This window comes from Astatotilapia calliptera, chromosome 7 (assembly GCF_900246225.1).
Source record: "Astatotilapia calliptera chromosome 7, fAstCal1.2, whole genome shotgun sequence".
Taxonomy (NCBI): Eukaryota; Metazoa; Chordata; class Actinopteri; order Cichliformes; family Cichlidae; genus Astatotilapia; species Astatotilapia calliptera.
The window spans coordinates 31,547,981-31,565,260 of record NC_039308.1 but is presented as its reverse complement, the minus strand read 5'-3'; the positions used below and the strand labels follow the sequence as shown (position 1 = coordinate 31,565,260).

The window sequence follows — 17,280 nt, the reverse complement described above, 5'->3', positions numbered from 1 at the left end:
GGTGTAATATATATGCCTATATCTATTTATATCTATATTTATTTCTTTTACAATGTAAGACCTTGGGAAGCAGCTTTTAAAATTAAATCATTCCCTTAGTTTTGTGTGCAAAACAGCCACCCGCTTCCTTTTCCCCCTCATCTTTACACAGTGAGCTGACCCCCTCCTCAGTGCTTTATGTCTGAGCTGTGGACATGTCAGCAGATGAGATGCACCACAGGAAATGCGTTAGATTCCTGCAGTGTGGGACACAGGCGCTAGAGTCAGGCTGTTATTCTGCCAATTATTCCAATTCTACCATGGACGTCACAAGCTCTCATACCCACAGTAATACTTTCTTACTGCCTCATTCTGGGAGGGGGGGCATGATAGCAATTTTGACTTCATTATACTGAGTGGCAACCTTTTGCACAGTCAAAGCTAAACACAAGCCTTCCAGCTGTGACTTAATGGAACAAAAAAATGACTGAAAATTTACGGTTTTAAAAGCAAATGCTTGAAAGCTTTGCAGGCCATTTCTGTTATGTGTGTTTTGACTGACCTGACTGAGAAAAATAAAAAAATAAAAAATCTTTTCTAATCAGACAAAAATCACATCTTTTAACATTTATTGTAAATCTCTTCTTGCAAAAACGGTGTCATTTGGATGGAATCTGTGTAGCAGGGACTACAAATATCAAAAACTGTAGTTACTATACAGTGAATCATTCATACATATCTGAAAAGCGCATATTTTGCTTGCTTGGTTACGGATTTCCTGCCATTTAGCTCTTTGAGCATTCTGCCTACTTCCTGTTTAAAATATGTTTTTTACATTTACTTGGTGTATTATTCAAAATTGTGTGTGCTAGTTCCTTTTAACCTCTTACTGTGAGAGGTGTATACAAATTGTGCATTTCTCTCAGTATCCAGGATGGACCTTAGCACCAGATGGTTCTTTGTTCATGGCAACTGTCAACGATGATGCAGCGGGCATGTACAGGTGTACTCCGTACAACAGCTATGGCACTATGGGCACATCTGGACCAACTAGTGTAATTCTACAGGTTAGTGTGCAGTCCAGGCCACCTGGGTCTCTCACCACAGGGATGCTGTGTATCACATGAAGCCACTGTAATGATGTACGCAAGACAGATTACATTTCACGCACCACAAATACCGCCTTTGTGGTTTAGATGTGACCTAAAAGCTCATCGAATCTGCCTCCGAATCTGTCCTGTTCTTATGACTGAGCTGTCAATTGTGATAATTTTAATTAGCCACAACTGTATCTGTCACAGCGAATTAAAAACTTTAAGAGAAACGACATTTTATTGACCTTTTTACTCTGACGTGAGCCCTCTGACATTAATAGAAGTCAACTCAGAGTAACTACAATGGTGGCACTATTGGGGAGTTAATTGTGTGGCTAATCCTTTTGTTATTAAGATAATCTTGTCCAAAGCGGCAGTAATCCAGTCTTAAAATCCATTGTTGGGATTGCTGCGGACTCCTTAATTCAGCTATATTGTTTTGGCAATTCGCAGGATCCCCCTTCATTCAGCATCACTCCGGAGAAACAGTATAAAGTGGAGGCTGGTAGAACCCTGCTTATCCCCTGTCAAGGAAATGTGGACCCAACAATTAAAGTGACCTGGAGCAAGGTAAATTACCCACTGTGGTTTATTTAAAAAGCGAGCTGTCCTGTTTTATTCATGTCAGTGCAAATGCTTACACGGATCTTCAATTTATATTGTTTACTCAGAAATCAGAATCAGACACATGAGTCAGTGCTTGCACAGGACATAGAGTACATATGATGCAGTCTGGGTGTATATAAACAGATACATTTCCAGTTATTGTTTTCCTGATGTACTTTTCTAAATGAGTAAAGACAATATTTTTCACTCTTCCACCCTGCATCCATTTGACTCATGATGACTCATCTTGCACTTAGGGATGTATACATAAATGTATCCAGTAAAACACGTTGAGGGGTGACTGCCTAACCCCTCCCATCGTATAAATCTGTACTTGACCTTAGCTTGTGGGTAGTAGTAGCTGGTGGAGCTGTATCATGTAGGAGGCGTGTGTTTTGATTGCAGTTGGCAAAAATTTTGTTTAGGCTTCCAAAGGACAGAGGTCTAATTTATTCATTTCTAGTTGATCCTCCTCCTCCTCATCTAAGAACATGGATAAAGGAGGTGTGGATGGATGCAAACAGTGCTGTACAGCTCTATGATGTGTTGTGCTGTAGGCACTTAACATGCCATCTTCTTAGTTATCTAAAGGATTTGAGCTCATCTCCTGTATAATAATATCCTACGCAGATTTTCCAGTTCACTTGAAAATAAGTCGCATTACAGAAATAAGAGATGCTCTTGCTGCCATTTGACTAGTCTAAGAAGTAACTAGACGAAATGATGATGAGTGCAGCCAGAAGCAAAATCAGTGCATCAGTGTCTTTCCTTGCGAAAGATTGAGACCAGTCAGCAGTTGAAAGAGCAACTTTATCACCACTTTTTATTATGAAATTGCCTACTTTTCAATTTAAAAAAGGACTTTATATCCACACTCACAGAAATAAGGGCAAAAATCGGATGGTTGTATAACAAAATTGCTATGCATGCTGTAAACTTTACGACTCAAATTTAGCAGAAATCTGCTGTTTAACATCCTTTGTCATTACATCTCAAATCCAGTCACTTGGAGTATAGACAGTAGACTGTATATAATGTGGGTATAACCTTAGTACACTCACCCAGCAGATATTTGAAGTTTTCACTTAACCATTTTGGCTACTGCCATAATTTTTGAAAACCAGACACTGTGAATTGGACCTTTGTTCCATTCCTGGTCTCTGTTGTGGCTCTGTTTGCTATTCTAGCCCACTTATCAAACAATCGGCATACACAGCATTGTCCATGTTGAGTTGGGGTGCAACATGTTTGCAGGGTTTGAAGGCTCTCCACAATACCTCTTCAATGGACACAACAACAGTATCATAAATGAATCATGTGATGTTTCTACAGTCATTGGTGTACAATCAGACCTCTTTTCACAAACAGGGCCCCCAGTGGCTATTAGAAGAATTGCAGGTTTAAGGCAGTTCTGCATTAGCTTTTCAAACCTAGAGGACTACATTCAATTTTTCAATGGAGCCCAAACAAAATCAATCAATCAATCAATAAATAAGCTTATCAATAAATATATTTCCCAATATGTCTGGTCAGCAATGCATATTAAATTGCACAAGTTAAATTAACTCTTGACTTGTGTTTGATTTGTAATTTGTTTGTCCTAATATGTCCCAGCTATTTGTGAAAGTTATAAGATGTTTCATTCATGCTATAGGTACATCTGATTATGCCAACGCAGAGAGTTTTCTTCCACATGTGAATGGTTTGGTGTTTTTGATAGGTCGGCCTGGCTCGTAGCGTTTCCTACTCCGTAGAACCGGATGGTTCTTTGCTGCTGCAGCCTTTGACCAAGGACCACCAGGGGGTGTGGGAGTGCAGCGCTTCTAATCGTGTAGCCTCAGTAAAGACCAGTACACACGTATTTGTTCTGGGTGAGTCCTGTCTAACAATACCATAACCACACAGTGATTACATGAGCTGTGCACATTTTTAGTTTTTACTTTCCCAAATTATTTTCTGTATACCTGTGTAAACCTTTATTACACCCAGCACAGGCCAGATGCCTGTGCCTCCACTCCGCCTCCGATGGATAAATGTGGTACACAGAGAGATGGCCTCTAAACTCCAGGTAGTTGAAGTGCTGGCCGATTTCCATCAACACCTCTCCATTCCCTCCATTACAGGAACCAGTCCCCATGCGGCTACCTCTCTGTCCGTGTCTCCAGGGGTGAAGCAGGCCAACATATCCTGGGAGGCAGGCTTTGATGGAGGATCAGCACAGACATTTTCAGTTTGGTGGGTGTAAAGCCACCCACTTTCTTTTCGGGCAGTAACCATGGCAGCCATCGACAGCAGTGGTATCACTCTATTGATCTCCCGAATGAGGAGTTCATTTATCTGTTATCACTTGTTGGCAGCTTCAATAAAAAAAAACGCTGCTACAGAGCATTACTTTATAATGCAGTGGCCATGCTAGCTACAATACAAGGTTACTGACAAAAGAGAGGATAATCTGCCTACTTTCTTTTCCTGTGAATCAGCACTTTTGTTCTGATGAATCATAGATGAATGGATTTTGTTTTAGATATGCTTGTGGTGTGGTGGAGAGAATAAAAGGAATCTTAAATTGGTGGAACTTGGTCAAAAACAACCAGAATTATGTGTGCACTGTTAAAAATAAAGTTTAGCATGAACACGAAGTGTATATTTTCTAATTAATTTCAAGAAATAAATAATAAACTATATTTAGATCACTATGTATTTTTTATGTCAGAGAATACTAGTACAGAGATACACAAAAGTTCTTCAAAGACCACACTGTAACCTGAGAGTGCTACATCAGATGAACATGAGATGAGCTGTCTTAATCCTTGAGAGGGAACTGGGTCAGTGCTACAGTAAGGAGCACATAAATAAATCTAAACGACTTCAAAAATACTAAAATAGATCAGCCATGAAGGATAAACAACCTCCCGAGTCTTGGCTGCAGCTTCCTTTGATAGCCTGTGGTCACAGCATGTGTTGCCGTGACCACAGGTTAAATGAAAATACTACAGTGAGAAAAGCAAGAGGATGATCGTCTTACTATAAGAAGTTCAGCATATAAGGATATTTGGGTATAATGTGAAAGTTATACCTATTGAAACTTTAATCACCATACGTTTCAGTTATGTTCACAAATGATTTAAAAAAAAAAAACATGTTCTTGTTGCACTTTGTTGCGTCTAGCAGAAGAAATGTTAAAAATCATGCATATGTGTTATAGCTCTTTGGGCAGCTTTTTATTCCTCTTGAAAATGAAACAAGTCTCTGCTCTTGTAATTTTCCTAATAAAAGTGATTTGCTTGTTGCAGAACACAGTAAAATAAGGTCTCTGCACTGAATTCTTTGTACACTTGAATATCAAAAGAGAAAGTCAGCTTAACCATGTTAATGTTACCAGTAGCACTGATGGAGTCCAAGTCATCATTTAAAAAAAACAAAAAACCTGCTTTTCTGAAACTGGTATTAATATTTCTTCTGCTGTTTTTGAATAGGTGAATAGGGTATTTTTTAGCCTTAAGGTCAGGTAATTTTCTCTGTAGAGAAAAGACGTGTAGAACCTCAGCTCTGGTAGAAACATGAAAATCACTATAATTGGAGTTGCAAGCTCTCTGTGCAATTTCACAGGATACATCAGTGCCGTCTCTGCCACACATTCTGGAGCTGATGACGAATATGAATGTTTAATGAAACCTACTTTTCTGTCATGTTTCATAAAATCACACTCCCAGAATTCCCTGCTCCTCTTTTGTTCTCACTCCTTTTCTCTTTGTCTCGCCTCCTCTGCAGGGTGAAAAAGATTTCAGCAAGTGATGATGATGGGAAGCAGGACTGGTTCTCTGTGCCTGTGCCCCCCTCCTCTGGCACTAGGCTGCAGGTGACAGGCCTGTCTCCTTCCACCGACTACCAGTTCAGTATCCTGTCTCAGAATAAAATGGGAACTGGCCCCTTCAGTGACATCGCCACTACACGGACTTTGGGTCAGTATCATCCCCTGGTTTTATCTAAATCTGTCTACGGAGCTGCAATTTCAAAGGATGATCTTATTTTGGCACAAAATGGAGATTTGCTGTCTGATTCACTCCAAAGCTCCAAAGCTAACACATCTATTATCAGATGTTTGTATTCCTCCTCACTCTCAGCTGCAGCTAATTAAGGTTAATTCTGCCCAAAGGCCAAAAGCAAACTTTAGCTGTTGTGTGATAAATACACGAGTCAGCTCTCAGTGACAATAATAATGTTCTTGCAGTACAACTAACTTTGTGACTGAAGAAGTCTGTAAGTTATTTCATCAGTTGGTCTATTCCCCAGCACAAACCTAAACATCATTTTCAGTCATGATTTTCGGTGCCTAATGGGTTTATCTCATCTTTCACGTCTTTCACATTTCAGGCTCGGTCCAAAAATTGATTAACTGGTTCGCATACATGTGTTGTTTCTTATCTCACTATTGCTACTTTTAAATACAGACTTAAAATGCCAAATAAACACATAAAACAAAAGGTCTGCACACTCATTGCAACTCTTATAGCATTCTTTGATCCCATTTAAGCATTCCTGTAGTGACACAAACTGGAAACAAAATACAGTGCAGTGAAACAGGATTTCCTCTCTTCACGATTTCTTATTTTTCTTTTTTATGTTTGCTACACGTTTCAAATAAAAAAAAATTAATGTTAGACAAGGTCAACTAAATGAATAATATATGCAGTTTTTAAATGATGATATAATTTATTAAGGGGGTAATAAGCAAACCTACCTGTGCCTGTGTGTGGGAAAAAAAGTTGGCCCTAAATCTAATAACCTTCTTATCGCTGGGGAGCAATTTTGGCCCACTCTTCTTTGTAGAATTGTTTTAATTCAGGCACGCTAGAGGGTTTTCAAGCATTAAAGGCCCGATTTAGGTCATGCAAAACCATCTCATTTGAATTTAATTCCAAACTTTGACTAGCTCACCTTTGTTTTGTCTGTTTGAACAATTCAGAGGTGGACTTGCTGGTGTGTTTCAGATCATTGTTCATAGGTTACTTTTTCACATAGGTTTGGATAGCTTTTTTTTTAAATTACATTTTGTATTCACTCAAGTGATCTTTGTCTAATATAAAGTTGTTTTTTTTACTTTAAACTAGCGATATCCCCATTAGCTTGCGCTAAATAATGCTAAGACACTAAACGGAGATAAAAACATATATAAAGCTTAGCATGTAAGCACTGTCAGAGCAGTATAAATAGAGAGAGCTGCCAGCATGCCTGTCACTCTTTTTCATGTTTAACTTTTTTTTTTTTTCCAGCATTGGGCCCATATGTTCAAAGGTATTTTGTGTGATTTACAGCTCTCTGATGTCATCAAAAAATTATCAAAATTTAGCTTAGGGCAAAAACCAACATTAAAATGCAATGTTTATACACCCAGTGGCACTACTCTTTTCTTCATAGATGAATGGATAGTACATTAAAATCCGTTTAGTCCTCTGCCTCAGACTCGTGAAGGCTGGAGTTGTGGCTGTTGCAGTCTGTGGAAATGTTGTTAAATGCAGATTTTTCTTTTCCTTGCTAGAAACATTTTTTTCATTCCAGTCAGAGAAAATATATCTGTGAGACATCTGAGAGATCATGGAAATTAATTTGAAGGTGAAATCCATTGGATAGGAAGTAAAAAGATAACATTTAGATTTTTATTTTTTAAGATATTTATGTTGGGAGCCAAAAAAAATAAAATAAAGGCTAGACTCAGGGGAAACAAACAACCTGATCACGTTAGTTTGTCTTTGTTAAACATTCATGGCAGCAGTTAATTATAATAATATGATAATCCTGAAAATAAGGAGTAAGCATGCTATATCAGTGGTTTCAGTTAGGAATTAGATAGATAAAATTGGATGGATGGATATGTTTTATCAAAAAGTCTTGAATTTACCAAACTGCATAAAGATGACTATGTGTTTCTTGTTTGGTACACTGCAAAAGACTAATGTCAACCTCTCTCTTATTCCCCTCACATTCTGAAGATTGAGCATCAGTGGCTGTAGCAATTTCCTCTGGTGTAATTTAATTTTTCCGCCAGAACATATCAAGCTGATCGACTGAAGCTCTTTCTCATTCTCTCTGCATCAGATCCTCCACCAAGGAAAAATAAACTAAAGCCCCCTGCATTGCTGTCAGCTAATCGGAGTTCAGCAGGTGTTGTTCTGCAATGGTCCCTTTCTGAAGCACAGCACCCTCCCGTCACTGGCTTTGTTCTCCAATCCCGCACCGAGCAAGGGGAGTGGTTTAATTTGGACGAGGACATCAGTGCCAACAGTAGCGAGATAGTGGTTCCGGGTCTGCACAAGGTAACACGCCAGACACGCTGCTCCCTGCGAGACTAATCAGTCCATGCTCCCTGTTGAATGCCTTTGAGATTTTTATCTAAGCTTTCCTTCCGTGGTTTTACTTTTTCAGACTCTCAATTATACACACTTCATGGCAGTCATCACTTTTCTGTCATATTTCAATCTGCATGCGTTGCCTTTTTTTTTTTTCTCCTCCAGTCTGTTTCATCCTTCCTCTTTCTCTCCTGTATAGGCCTACATGAATTCAAATGAACGTCATTAGCATTGCAAGCACAATCCGGTGTTGACAAAGTGTGGTTTCATCCTCTGTCCTCCCCACTGTGTGTGTGTGTTTGTGTGTGTGCGGATGCTGGTCTCAGGACTGTGTGTACGAGCTGCGACTTCTATCTCGACGTGGGGACTTGCTGAGCGAGCCCAGTCCATCAGTCAATGTCTCCACTGCAGGTAGGTTTGGTGAGCAACCTTGCTCACTTCACATTTGTTCCCCACCTTCTGTTTGAACCCATTCTACTTCCTCAGTCTCCTTGTCCTAACTCTTTCCCCCCTCTTTCTATATTTCTTATCCCATCCCTCTGTTCCCAGCGTTAGACTAAAATTAGAGCAGGGCCTCAGGGAAAGCTGTCCATTAGAAGCCTGAATGATTGAAATGGCTCCACTAATAACTTCTCAAAAGAGTTAGTGATTGAATTTGCACTTTTCTTATTATTATGTGAATATGGCATGAATGTTACATTAGCTAGAGTACAGAGATATTAAACAGAAATCTGCAACCCCTAATGGTGTAGGACCATCAGCACCAAAACAATATCCTGTTGATTAACACAGCTCTGCTGATAATCTCAGTTTTACATCTGACAGATTAAGTTATGCAAAATAATTAAGTTGCTGATTTGATGAACATTATTATTATCAGGGATGTAGACTGGAGATTAAATCTACCTAAAAACCTTTTAATCATGTAGAATGTAAATTCATTGTTTTAGTATTATTCTGTTGTTGCTATTGTTCTCAAGTTTGTGCTTTCCCCTTTAATCAAGTATATATTTAGGTAATCCTATAGTTCTATCCATCTATATCCTTCTCTCTCCATCTACACACACACACACATATATATATATATGCATATATACATATATATCTATATCATGTCACAGGTATGGAGATTTACCCGTCCACTTCCCGGCTCCTGGAGTTCGTCCCAGAGTCGTTACTGGCCGGTGTCCTGGGTGGGGTCGGCTTCATGTTGTTGGCCCTGGTCTTGCTGCTGGGGTCCGCCTGCATCATCAACCGCAAGAGGAACCAGCGCTGCAGAAAGAAGAGCGATGGTAAAATGCTCCTCACTCCAGAGACACAGCAGACACTCACTTTGATGAACTGCATCATGAATATAATCATTTATTCAATAAAATATTGAAAGCACTTTCAATCCATTATATAAATCATGGCCCACTGCATGGATTTGGCGCTCCTCTTGTCCACCCCCTTCGTCCATTCACTTGTAAAAGTTATTGATGTCATTTACATTACTTGCTAATTAGGGTAATTTCTCATTAGTGGCTGATAAATGTAAGTGTAATTAACTTTTTGGACAAGCCTGGGTGCCTCGGGACCTATAATGGGCTCTTATTACGGTTGATTATGTTTTTACGTCTTGGTCAGTGTGGTTGTATCCTACTGAGTCAGATACCATCTTGCCCCTCTCCCTTCCTTTCAGAGCCCCCAACTGCCATCTATAAATGCTCCCCATCAATGTAAGTACCCCTTTATCATTTCATTATAATACCTCCCATTCACCTTTCCCTCTGCCTTCCTTTAAGTGTGCTGAAAATGCCAGCACTTCAGTTATTTTCTATTGCATATCTTTGTTTCCTTCCTCATCCTCTGCTGCTGCTGCTGCTGCTGTTTTGGTCTCTCTCTATATATTTCTCCCGCCCCCTCTTTCACTTTTGCTCAGTCTTATTTTCTCTGCCTCTATTTCTCTTCCCCTCACACCTCCAGTTTTTCTTACAATTTTCTTCTGTCACCCCTCCCTTTCCCTCTTTTTCTCTCTCTCCCTCACAGAAAGACTTCAGGCACCAGCACTCCAGACAGTGTGCTGAAGAAAAGCCTGCTTCCAGCCAGCTCCCACTATCCCACATCTTCCTCTACCACCACCTCCTCTTCTTTGCAGACAGACTGTTCCTCATTTAGCACTGAGAATAATAATCGGAGGAAGCATCTTATGTCCAAGTACAGCAGAGACAGCCTCACTAAAACAACATCTCTAATTTCTCCTTCAATTGAGATGATCTCTAGAGGTCCAGATGGGCGATTCACACTCCCACCGTATGACACTGAGACTCTGAGTGTTCACAGCAAGAAAAGTGTAAGGTATGACCAACACTCTAAAGTTCGAAGGTCTGTGTCACTGCACTCGGAGAAGGAAGACAGGAAAGAGCGTCCATTTGTGCTTTCTGTTGATCTCCCGCCTTGCAAGAAGTCAAGTTATGATGGCTTTCCTGAACTCAGCAGCTTGTGCTCTGACAGTAGTTTGGCCACTATTCATCATCACGACAGAGAAATGACTCCCGTATTTCCAGTGCTTCCACATATCCGAGCTGGCCTTGGTCAGCCATCTACAACTGCAAGCGCTCTGGTGCTCCAAATGGAACATGAGAGGGAAAGGGGGAACCTGCACCGCTGCCTGAAGCTGGCTCAGGAGAGGGAGGAACTAGAGAGGGAGCTGCAGTGGTACACGTTAGAAAGAAACTCCACAAAGCACGAGCAGTCAGACTTAAAGAGGAGGGAGGATGGTGGCAATGAGCTTTTATGGGAATACAAGAGCAGCACCTTGCCACACAGATACTCCCTAGCCAGCAAGGAGAACCGTTGTTTCTCACCAAGCTTTTTATCATCATCTTCTTCCTACTGGGAAACGCATCCTCTTGTTTCTCCACCCACTTTGATTCAATCCAGGACCCATCTCAACGCATCATCAGCTGCAGCTCCCTCATATTTAAAGTCCAGCAATCGTCATTCTTCTCCGTTTTTGCCCAAACAGACTTCCTTTCAATCTGCGGAGGCAGGCAGTTTTTCGAAAGCCAGATTAACTCTCCCACATCTTTCCCTAGAGCACCAGAGACATGAAAGAGCAGGGGCAGCACCAGAAAGCTATAATGATTCACCACAATCCACAGGCCTAGATATGCAAACAAATGATTCATGTTCTGAGGCACAGAGACAGAACAATCTTAGTCATGGCAGCCTTTCAACATTGTCTTTCTACAGCAATAAATACACTGAAAGATCTAATTCAGCTCTTGATGCGTTGCCAGGCTCTTCAAATGTGGAGGTAGTGCTCCCCAAACCCACTGGTGAAGATTTGTGTGTTGAGATGAGTGTAGATGAGCCACACTTTGAGATGTGTCATGTGCGGCCTGCAAAGCCAATGTTGCACCAACGAATTGCATCTCATGTACAAGGGCACACACTGACCCGCAGAGGTCGGCATCATGATATGAGGAGGAGCACAAGCTTGAACTGCCGTGGCCCTGTTTCTGTGGATGATATATTCAGGGTCCCAGATTCTTCGCAACCTTTAGAACCACACATGTGGAAAGCTGCGAGCCAAGGCTCTAAAATATCACTCTCTAAGCAGCGAAGTCAGAGTCTAGACTTGAGAAGACGGAAGGAAAGCAATTTCCTGACTCCTGATGCATGGATAGACTCTCTTAGCCAAGAAAACTGCTCTGCTCCATCATCTTGTCCTCCAGACTCGCTGTTCTGGAAACCTCAAAGTGCTCCTCCTAGGAAGATTTCCAGCTCTCCTCCAAATGATCATGCAGATACCAAATATGCCACCTATTTAACTCCTGCTGCTGCTGACCCTCTATTTTCAATGAACCATCCAGAAAGGCCCACAATAAATCCTAAAGTGCCTTGTCATTACGAACCAAGAAGAGAGACCTGTCTTGTACCCAGTGCTGCCACAATGCCAGGGGAATACCAGGAGGACATGGAACAGGAGGGAGGTTATTTGGAGGCCGTGAAAGGAGCCGCTATATGCTTACTGCCCAACACCGATGCTCACGAGGTACTGGAATTGGAGGCAGGAGGCTACAATGGAGTGCCAGAGTCTGGCAGCAGCTACAGCAGTTATGCCAGCAGTGGCCTAGGAAGCATGGAGCCCAGTAATGGGCGCCTTTCCATGTGTAACCTTTCTCCAACACTCATAAGCTCACCTGAGACTATAGAGGACACCCAGGGGAACACCCAGGACATACAAAATAACAAAATGGAACCAAGCCAAAGGTATTAAGCCATAATGAATAACGGAAATTATGTTGTATAGAACAAAATGTGTGGGATTACATTTTCAACTTGAATAAACCCTGTATGGTAAATACAAGGCTTTCAAGGTTAGCCTAATATACAATTTAATGTAATTATAGAAAGAAACATTGCACATTGTGTTTTCAGATTACAGTAATATGCTGTATACCCAATTTTAGAAAACCAAACTTTAGAGCAAGGTTATTCTTTAAAACATATCAAAAAGTTAAAAAGAAGTTTTTAAAAAAAGGAATTTAATCCTGCATTTTTGTATAAACTCTATCAAGATAGAAGAGCATTTGATGATGTTTGTGTGTTGTTATTTTTTGGAATACAGTGTGAACAACATCAAAATAATTTAATCCATTTGAATCAAAATCAACATCAAACACTGATATATTGCATAAAGCAAAATATATTTCATAACTGAGAATGAGATGGAGATTATAGAGTTTCTTTGTTCTACAGGAAAGCATTTAATAACTGTTTAAAAAAATGATGATAATATTAAAGATTTCTGAATATTTGCAAGCACACCTTCAGCATTCTGCTCCGTCTGACAAACTATGAAGCAAAAAACATGAAATAGTTTATTCTTTGCTGGGAGAACTCAAAGTGTGGCTCATAGTACTTTTTCATTTGTAGACAGTCATGAGTGTGTGTGAGCGTGCATTAAACATGCCTTGTTTTATGTCCTCTCTAGGAGAAAGGTCTCTGTCGATGAGAACTACGAGTGGGATGCTACTGATTTCTGCTCACAACCTGCTGACGTTCACAGTAAGCATTTTTATATTCTTGTTATATTCTTATATGGCTTATGCTTGGGTACAGACAAGGTGGAAAGCTGTATAAATCTGCTGAAACTCACTGAGCAATTTATGTGATTGTTGTGTGGTTTATGATCCTCAAATCAATAGAAAAATCCACACCATTTAACCTGTGGGAATGTAATACTCCTCATGGATGGGGACACTGAATAAGGGCAGAGACATTATGCAAATTGTTTCTGTTTAAATGTGTAACGACAATGGAACATTAGCTCTCCAGCATTTCAGACTGTGAGCTGTATAACTGAACTAAAAATACAAATGACAATCACTTGTTCTAATGACTCTTGAATGTGCATATATCTCGGATCCAGCACACACAGGTGCAAGATGCTAACAAGATGCATGTATTTTAGCTTGAATTAATTATTATATTACATTAATTATTCTTTATATGGAATACTTAGCAAACTCATATTTGATCTGGGGATGTTTGTGACTACATATTGCAAGCACAAATTAAGAGAAACTTCAGATGTTTTCACTATTTAGCTCCAGTGAATTGACTTGAAAGTTAACCTGCTGTCAGAAGCCAATATTTAATTTCCAACCTGTAGCCTATGAGGGTTTCACATCTTTGGGTGTTTAAGATATAAGGGACAAAAGCCTACAGGGTGCACAATTTTAATGAAGTGAAATCTGCTGTAAAATATCAGGAAAGTCACAGATACCATAATTTCACAAGTTTCTTTTTACCTACAGGCCTGTTTCCTTCGTTGAATCTGCTGAAGCCTGATCCGTGCCGCAGCCTACCCAGCATGCAGCGCTCCACTAAGGCACTGAAAAATTGCAGTCAGATTTCTCGGCTCCCAGAGCATCAAAGCAGCTGCTCTGCTGAGCTAGAACCAGACACTGTGCTGTTCTGACACTGCCAGCCTTTGGCTCGTCTCACCTGGTGTGTCCTTTCACTTACTGACTCGCATCAATGTCGACAAAAAAGTGCATGCGGCAGAATATGAGCCTTTGTGTGATCAATTTTAGTTCCCCTTTCAATCAAAAAAAAAAAAGGGAAAAAACAGAGCGAGGCCAGTACAGAACTGCCTTTTTTACTAGACTATTCTCTTTGCTAAGCTCAACTGAAAAGAATAATTTTCAACACATGTAGGTCCCAGTAAAAGTAGTAGAGGCATAAAACCATCTCTGTCTTTATGCAATGCTTTTAAACTTTGTTTCCCTTTGTGACCCATAACTATCATGCTTTCGACATTTTCTTTTGAGACTGTCTGCCAATCTGCGAATATCAAATCTGGTCACCGTGTTTTCTTGTGCACTTTGATATGCATTCATCATCCAGGGATGACTCAGTAACCAAACAAAAGACAAAACGATCACAGTCATTATCAAGTTACTGGTCTATGCTGGGATAGAGCTTTCAATATTATCTATCATCTTTGAGTTTAACAGCAGATATGTTAATGAAATGTCATCCAATAATGAAGATGACTAAAATACAGAAGGTCATTCAGCTGCACTGTTGCACAATTTGTGTAACCATCTTTCTAGAAGTATAATTTCCCAGCAGAGATTGAACTTTTTTTTTTTTTAGAATCCCAACATCTACTCAGTGTAATGAAAGGCTTCCTCACCATGCTGTCTCCTTGTTCAGTGCAGCAAGACCATTAATTATGTTCAGCAATTGAAGAGGGTCATGTTAGCTAAGATCATATTTCTTCTTGTTTATTTTTTTATGGTCATAAAGGGAAATTAGCCTTATTAAATTGTGTTGCCTAATTTGGCAAGGGTCAGCTCTGACTAATCAATGCTTTTTTTCCTCCTAGCAACACGTGCGTAAAAAACACTTGGGAGATAAGAGTGCTGCTGAAAAGTGGCCCCAGTTAAATGCTTTGCTTGTCAGAGTGTATTTTCACACATCCAGTCAAATAGTATATTAATACCATGGTGCAAAACGCACTTCTATGTTTTCAATGTCGAAAAACCAAAATCCAAAACAAAAACTCAGAGATCATTATAATTTACCTTTATAGAAGGAAACTAAAATTGTGCAGTGCTTTATGCGGTTCTTATTACACGGTGATTGTAGTTTTTAATAAGTAAGAAAAGAAGGTTTAATTAAGAGTATGAAGTCGTGAGAAAGTTGTATTTTTCTTAAAAGTTGCAAGAGATCAGACTGGTGTAATGTAAGTCTGAAAAGCACTAAAACACATGAAGTTTTATTCAAGCCAAAGTTTTATTATTTAAGCCAAACTCTTTTTGGATATTGTGCTTTTATCAGTGGATACTAGTCATACTTCTGAGCTGTAGGACTGCAAATTCTGTTGTATGAAGGTCTTTTTCCCCCGTTCCCACTGCATGTTGCTTTTTGTTTAAGTTTAGACTCTCTTCTACACTGACTCACACATTTGCACCGCTGGTGACCATTATGCCCAGAGACATTTTTAGCCGTGTGGTGGGTAAGCTAAAGGATGCTGCAGAGCATAGAGAAGAAGAACAACACTGAAATTCAGATACTGAAAGAAATTTGCAGGCTGAATGTGTACAAGGACACTCATCTAGGGACTGATGTGCACTTTTATATCGATGACTTCTATGTTGGTCATTTGTTTAGCCCAGGAAGAATGACACACGTGTACCAGGCTTCAGTAACATGAGTATCAGATATTATTTTGATTAACAAAAAGAACAAAATGTTATTAAAGCCAGTGGTTGTGAGCAATACAAGGTTAAGGTTTGCTTTTATCTTTTAATATGCCTTTCAATGGCACACTATTTTGCGGAAAAAGAAGCAATGCCAGCTTTCGGCGTGCTGGTGTGATTAGGTACTAAGAAGTTTAAAGAGTTTGCTTTGTTTTAACGCGTAGTGGAACAAATTCATAACATAAAAAATCAGTTTTAATTAATGTGTGGAATAATTCCCATATCAAATTGTAAAAACTGATTTTTTCCAACCTCCTTTTCCTACTGCAGATTGTTTTTTTCCCCTGGAGGATCAAACCAAGCACAAATGTTTCACTGTTTCCGTAAACCTACTGAGAAAAAGAAATGCACCCATGCGCCACGCTCTTTTCTTCACGAACAATGGAGGAAAGGAAAAGAAAAAAATGGTTTTGGTTGCTGAACCTCTATCTTAAGGCCTGCACATTAGTCAAGCAAATAATTAACTCAGAACTCTGCAGTGTACCAAAGCATTGTGGGGTATCCATCCTATAATTGAAATTCACTCATAACAGCTACATTTACTGCAAATCAGTGTTTCACTTCTGTAGAACATTTTCATTTTCTGGTGTGCGTATTGTACCTCAAGTCGGGAAATGATAAAATCCTAAGTGCTTTGCAGACAATTTGTATTCAGCACCAGCTTTTTCTGTTTGTTTGGGTTTTTTCGCCCTACCTTTACAAGTATAACTAGTGCAAAATAGGTGGTAATATGTAACATATATATACATTAGAAAATGGAAAACACAACACTGAAAAGTGGTAATGAAGCATAATAATACACTTTTAAGGAAACCTGTTCACAAAGAGTTGTGGATAATAGCAAAGGCTCATAAAGCTGATTGTTATACTGCTACCTTTTTCAGTTATTGTGTGTACTTAGGAGGATTAGCTTCAATGCGAGCTCTCGTTTATTATGGCCATTAAGAAGTGATTGAATTATTTGCAAATGCCAGGAAGTGACTCTCCAAGCTAGAAACTAATGAAGGTCTCACTGAAAGGAGATGTCATACACAGACCAGAAAAAGGTGCTTACATCCCCTCTATAAAGTTGAGATAGCTGGAAAGTAACTGGAGACTTCATGTTTATTGAATATCAAAGTTAAACTTACAATCTGTGTGATTATACAGTGAATGAATACTGAAATGGCAAAGATTTGTAGAAAAATAAGTGGGGTTTTTTTTCTGCCTGTCCCGTTTGGCTCTTTTGCCATCAGAATTGTTGTCTAAAGGCAAAGAAAGATGCCCAACGGATTTACTTTACCAAACTGACCATCCCAGCCTTGCCGTAATGGTCCATTTGATTCACCTTTTATTGTTTATTTTATTTTCACTTGCTGAATACGGGACAGACTTGACTGGGGGAAAGAAGGGGAGAAAGAAAGAGGGAAAGAAAAACAGCTGAGAAGAGGGACGGGGGAGAAGGGCAAAAGACAAAAACCAACAGAATGGGCAGAGAAAAAAAAAGAAAAAAAA

General features: G+C 39.7%; 1 protein-coding gene across 1 annotated transcript in view; it reads left to right on the top strand.

Moving 5' to 3' along the window:
• igsf9a (immunoglobulin superfamily, member 9a) overlaps nucleotides 1–16,998 on the top strand; it is a 63,168-nt gene extending 46,170 nt beyond the window's left edge. Inside the window, exons 10-21 of the mRNA XM_026174326.1 lie at nucleotides 906–1,046; nucleotides 1,527–1,643; nucleotides 3,400–3,550; nucleotides 3,803–3,914; nucleotides 5,451–5,641; nucleotides 7,776–7,993; nucleotides 8,353–8,437; nucleotides 9,148–9,318; nucleotides 9,708–9,744; nucleotides 10,055–12,283; nucleotides 13,008–13,081; nucleotides 13,834–16,998. Coding sequence (XP_026030111.1) covers nucleotides 906–1,046; nucleotides 1,527–1,643; nucleotides 3,400–3,550; nucleotides 3,803–3,914; nucleotides 5,451–5,641; nucleotides 7,776–7,993; nucleotides 8,353–8,437; nucleotides 9,148–9,318; nucleotides 9,708–9,744; nucleotides 10,055–12,283; nucleotides 13,008–13,081; nucleotides 13,834–13,997 — 3,690 coding nt within the window. The 3' untranslated portion in view covers nucleotides 13,998–16,998. The remainder of the gene's footprint in view (nucleotides 1–905; nucleotides 1,047–1,526; nucleotides 1,644–3,399; nucleotides 3,551–3,802; nucleotides 3,915–5,450; nucleotides 5,642–7,775; nucleotides 7,994–8,352; nucleotides 8,438–9,147; nucleotides 9,319–9,707; nucleotides 9,745–10,054; nucleotides 12,284–13,007; nucleotides 13,082–13,833) is intronic.
• Nucleotides 16,999–17,280: the final 282 nt, after the last annotated feature.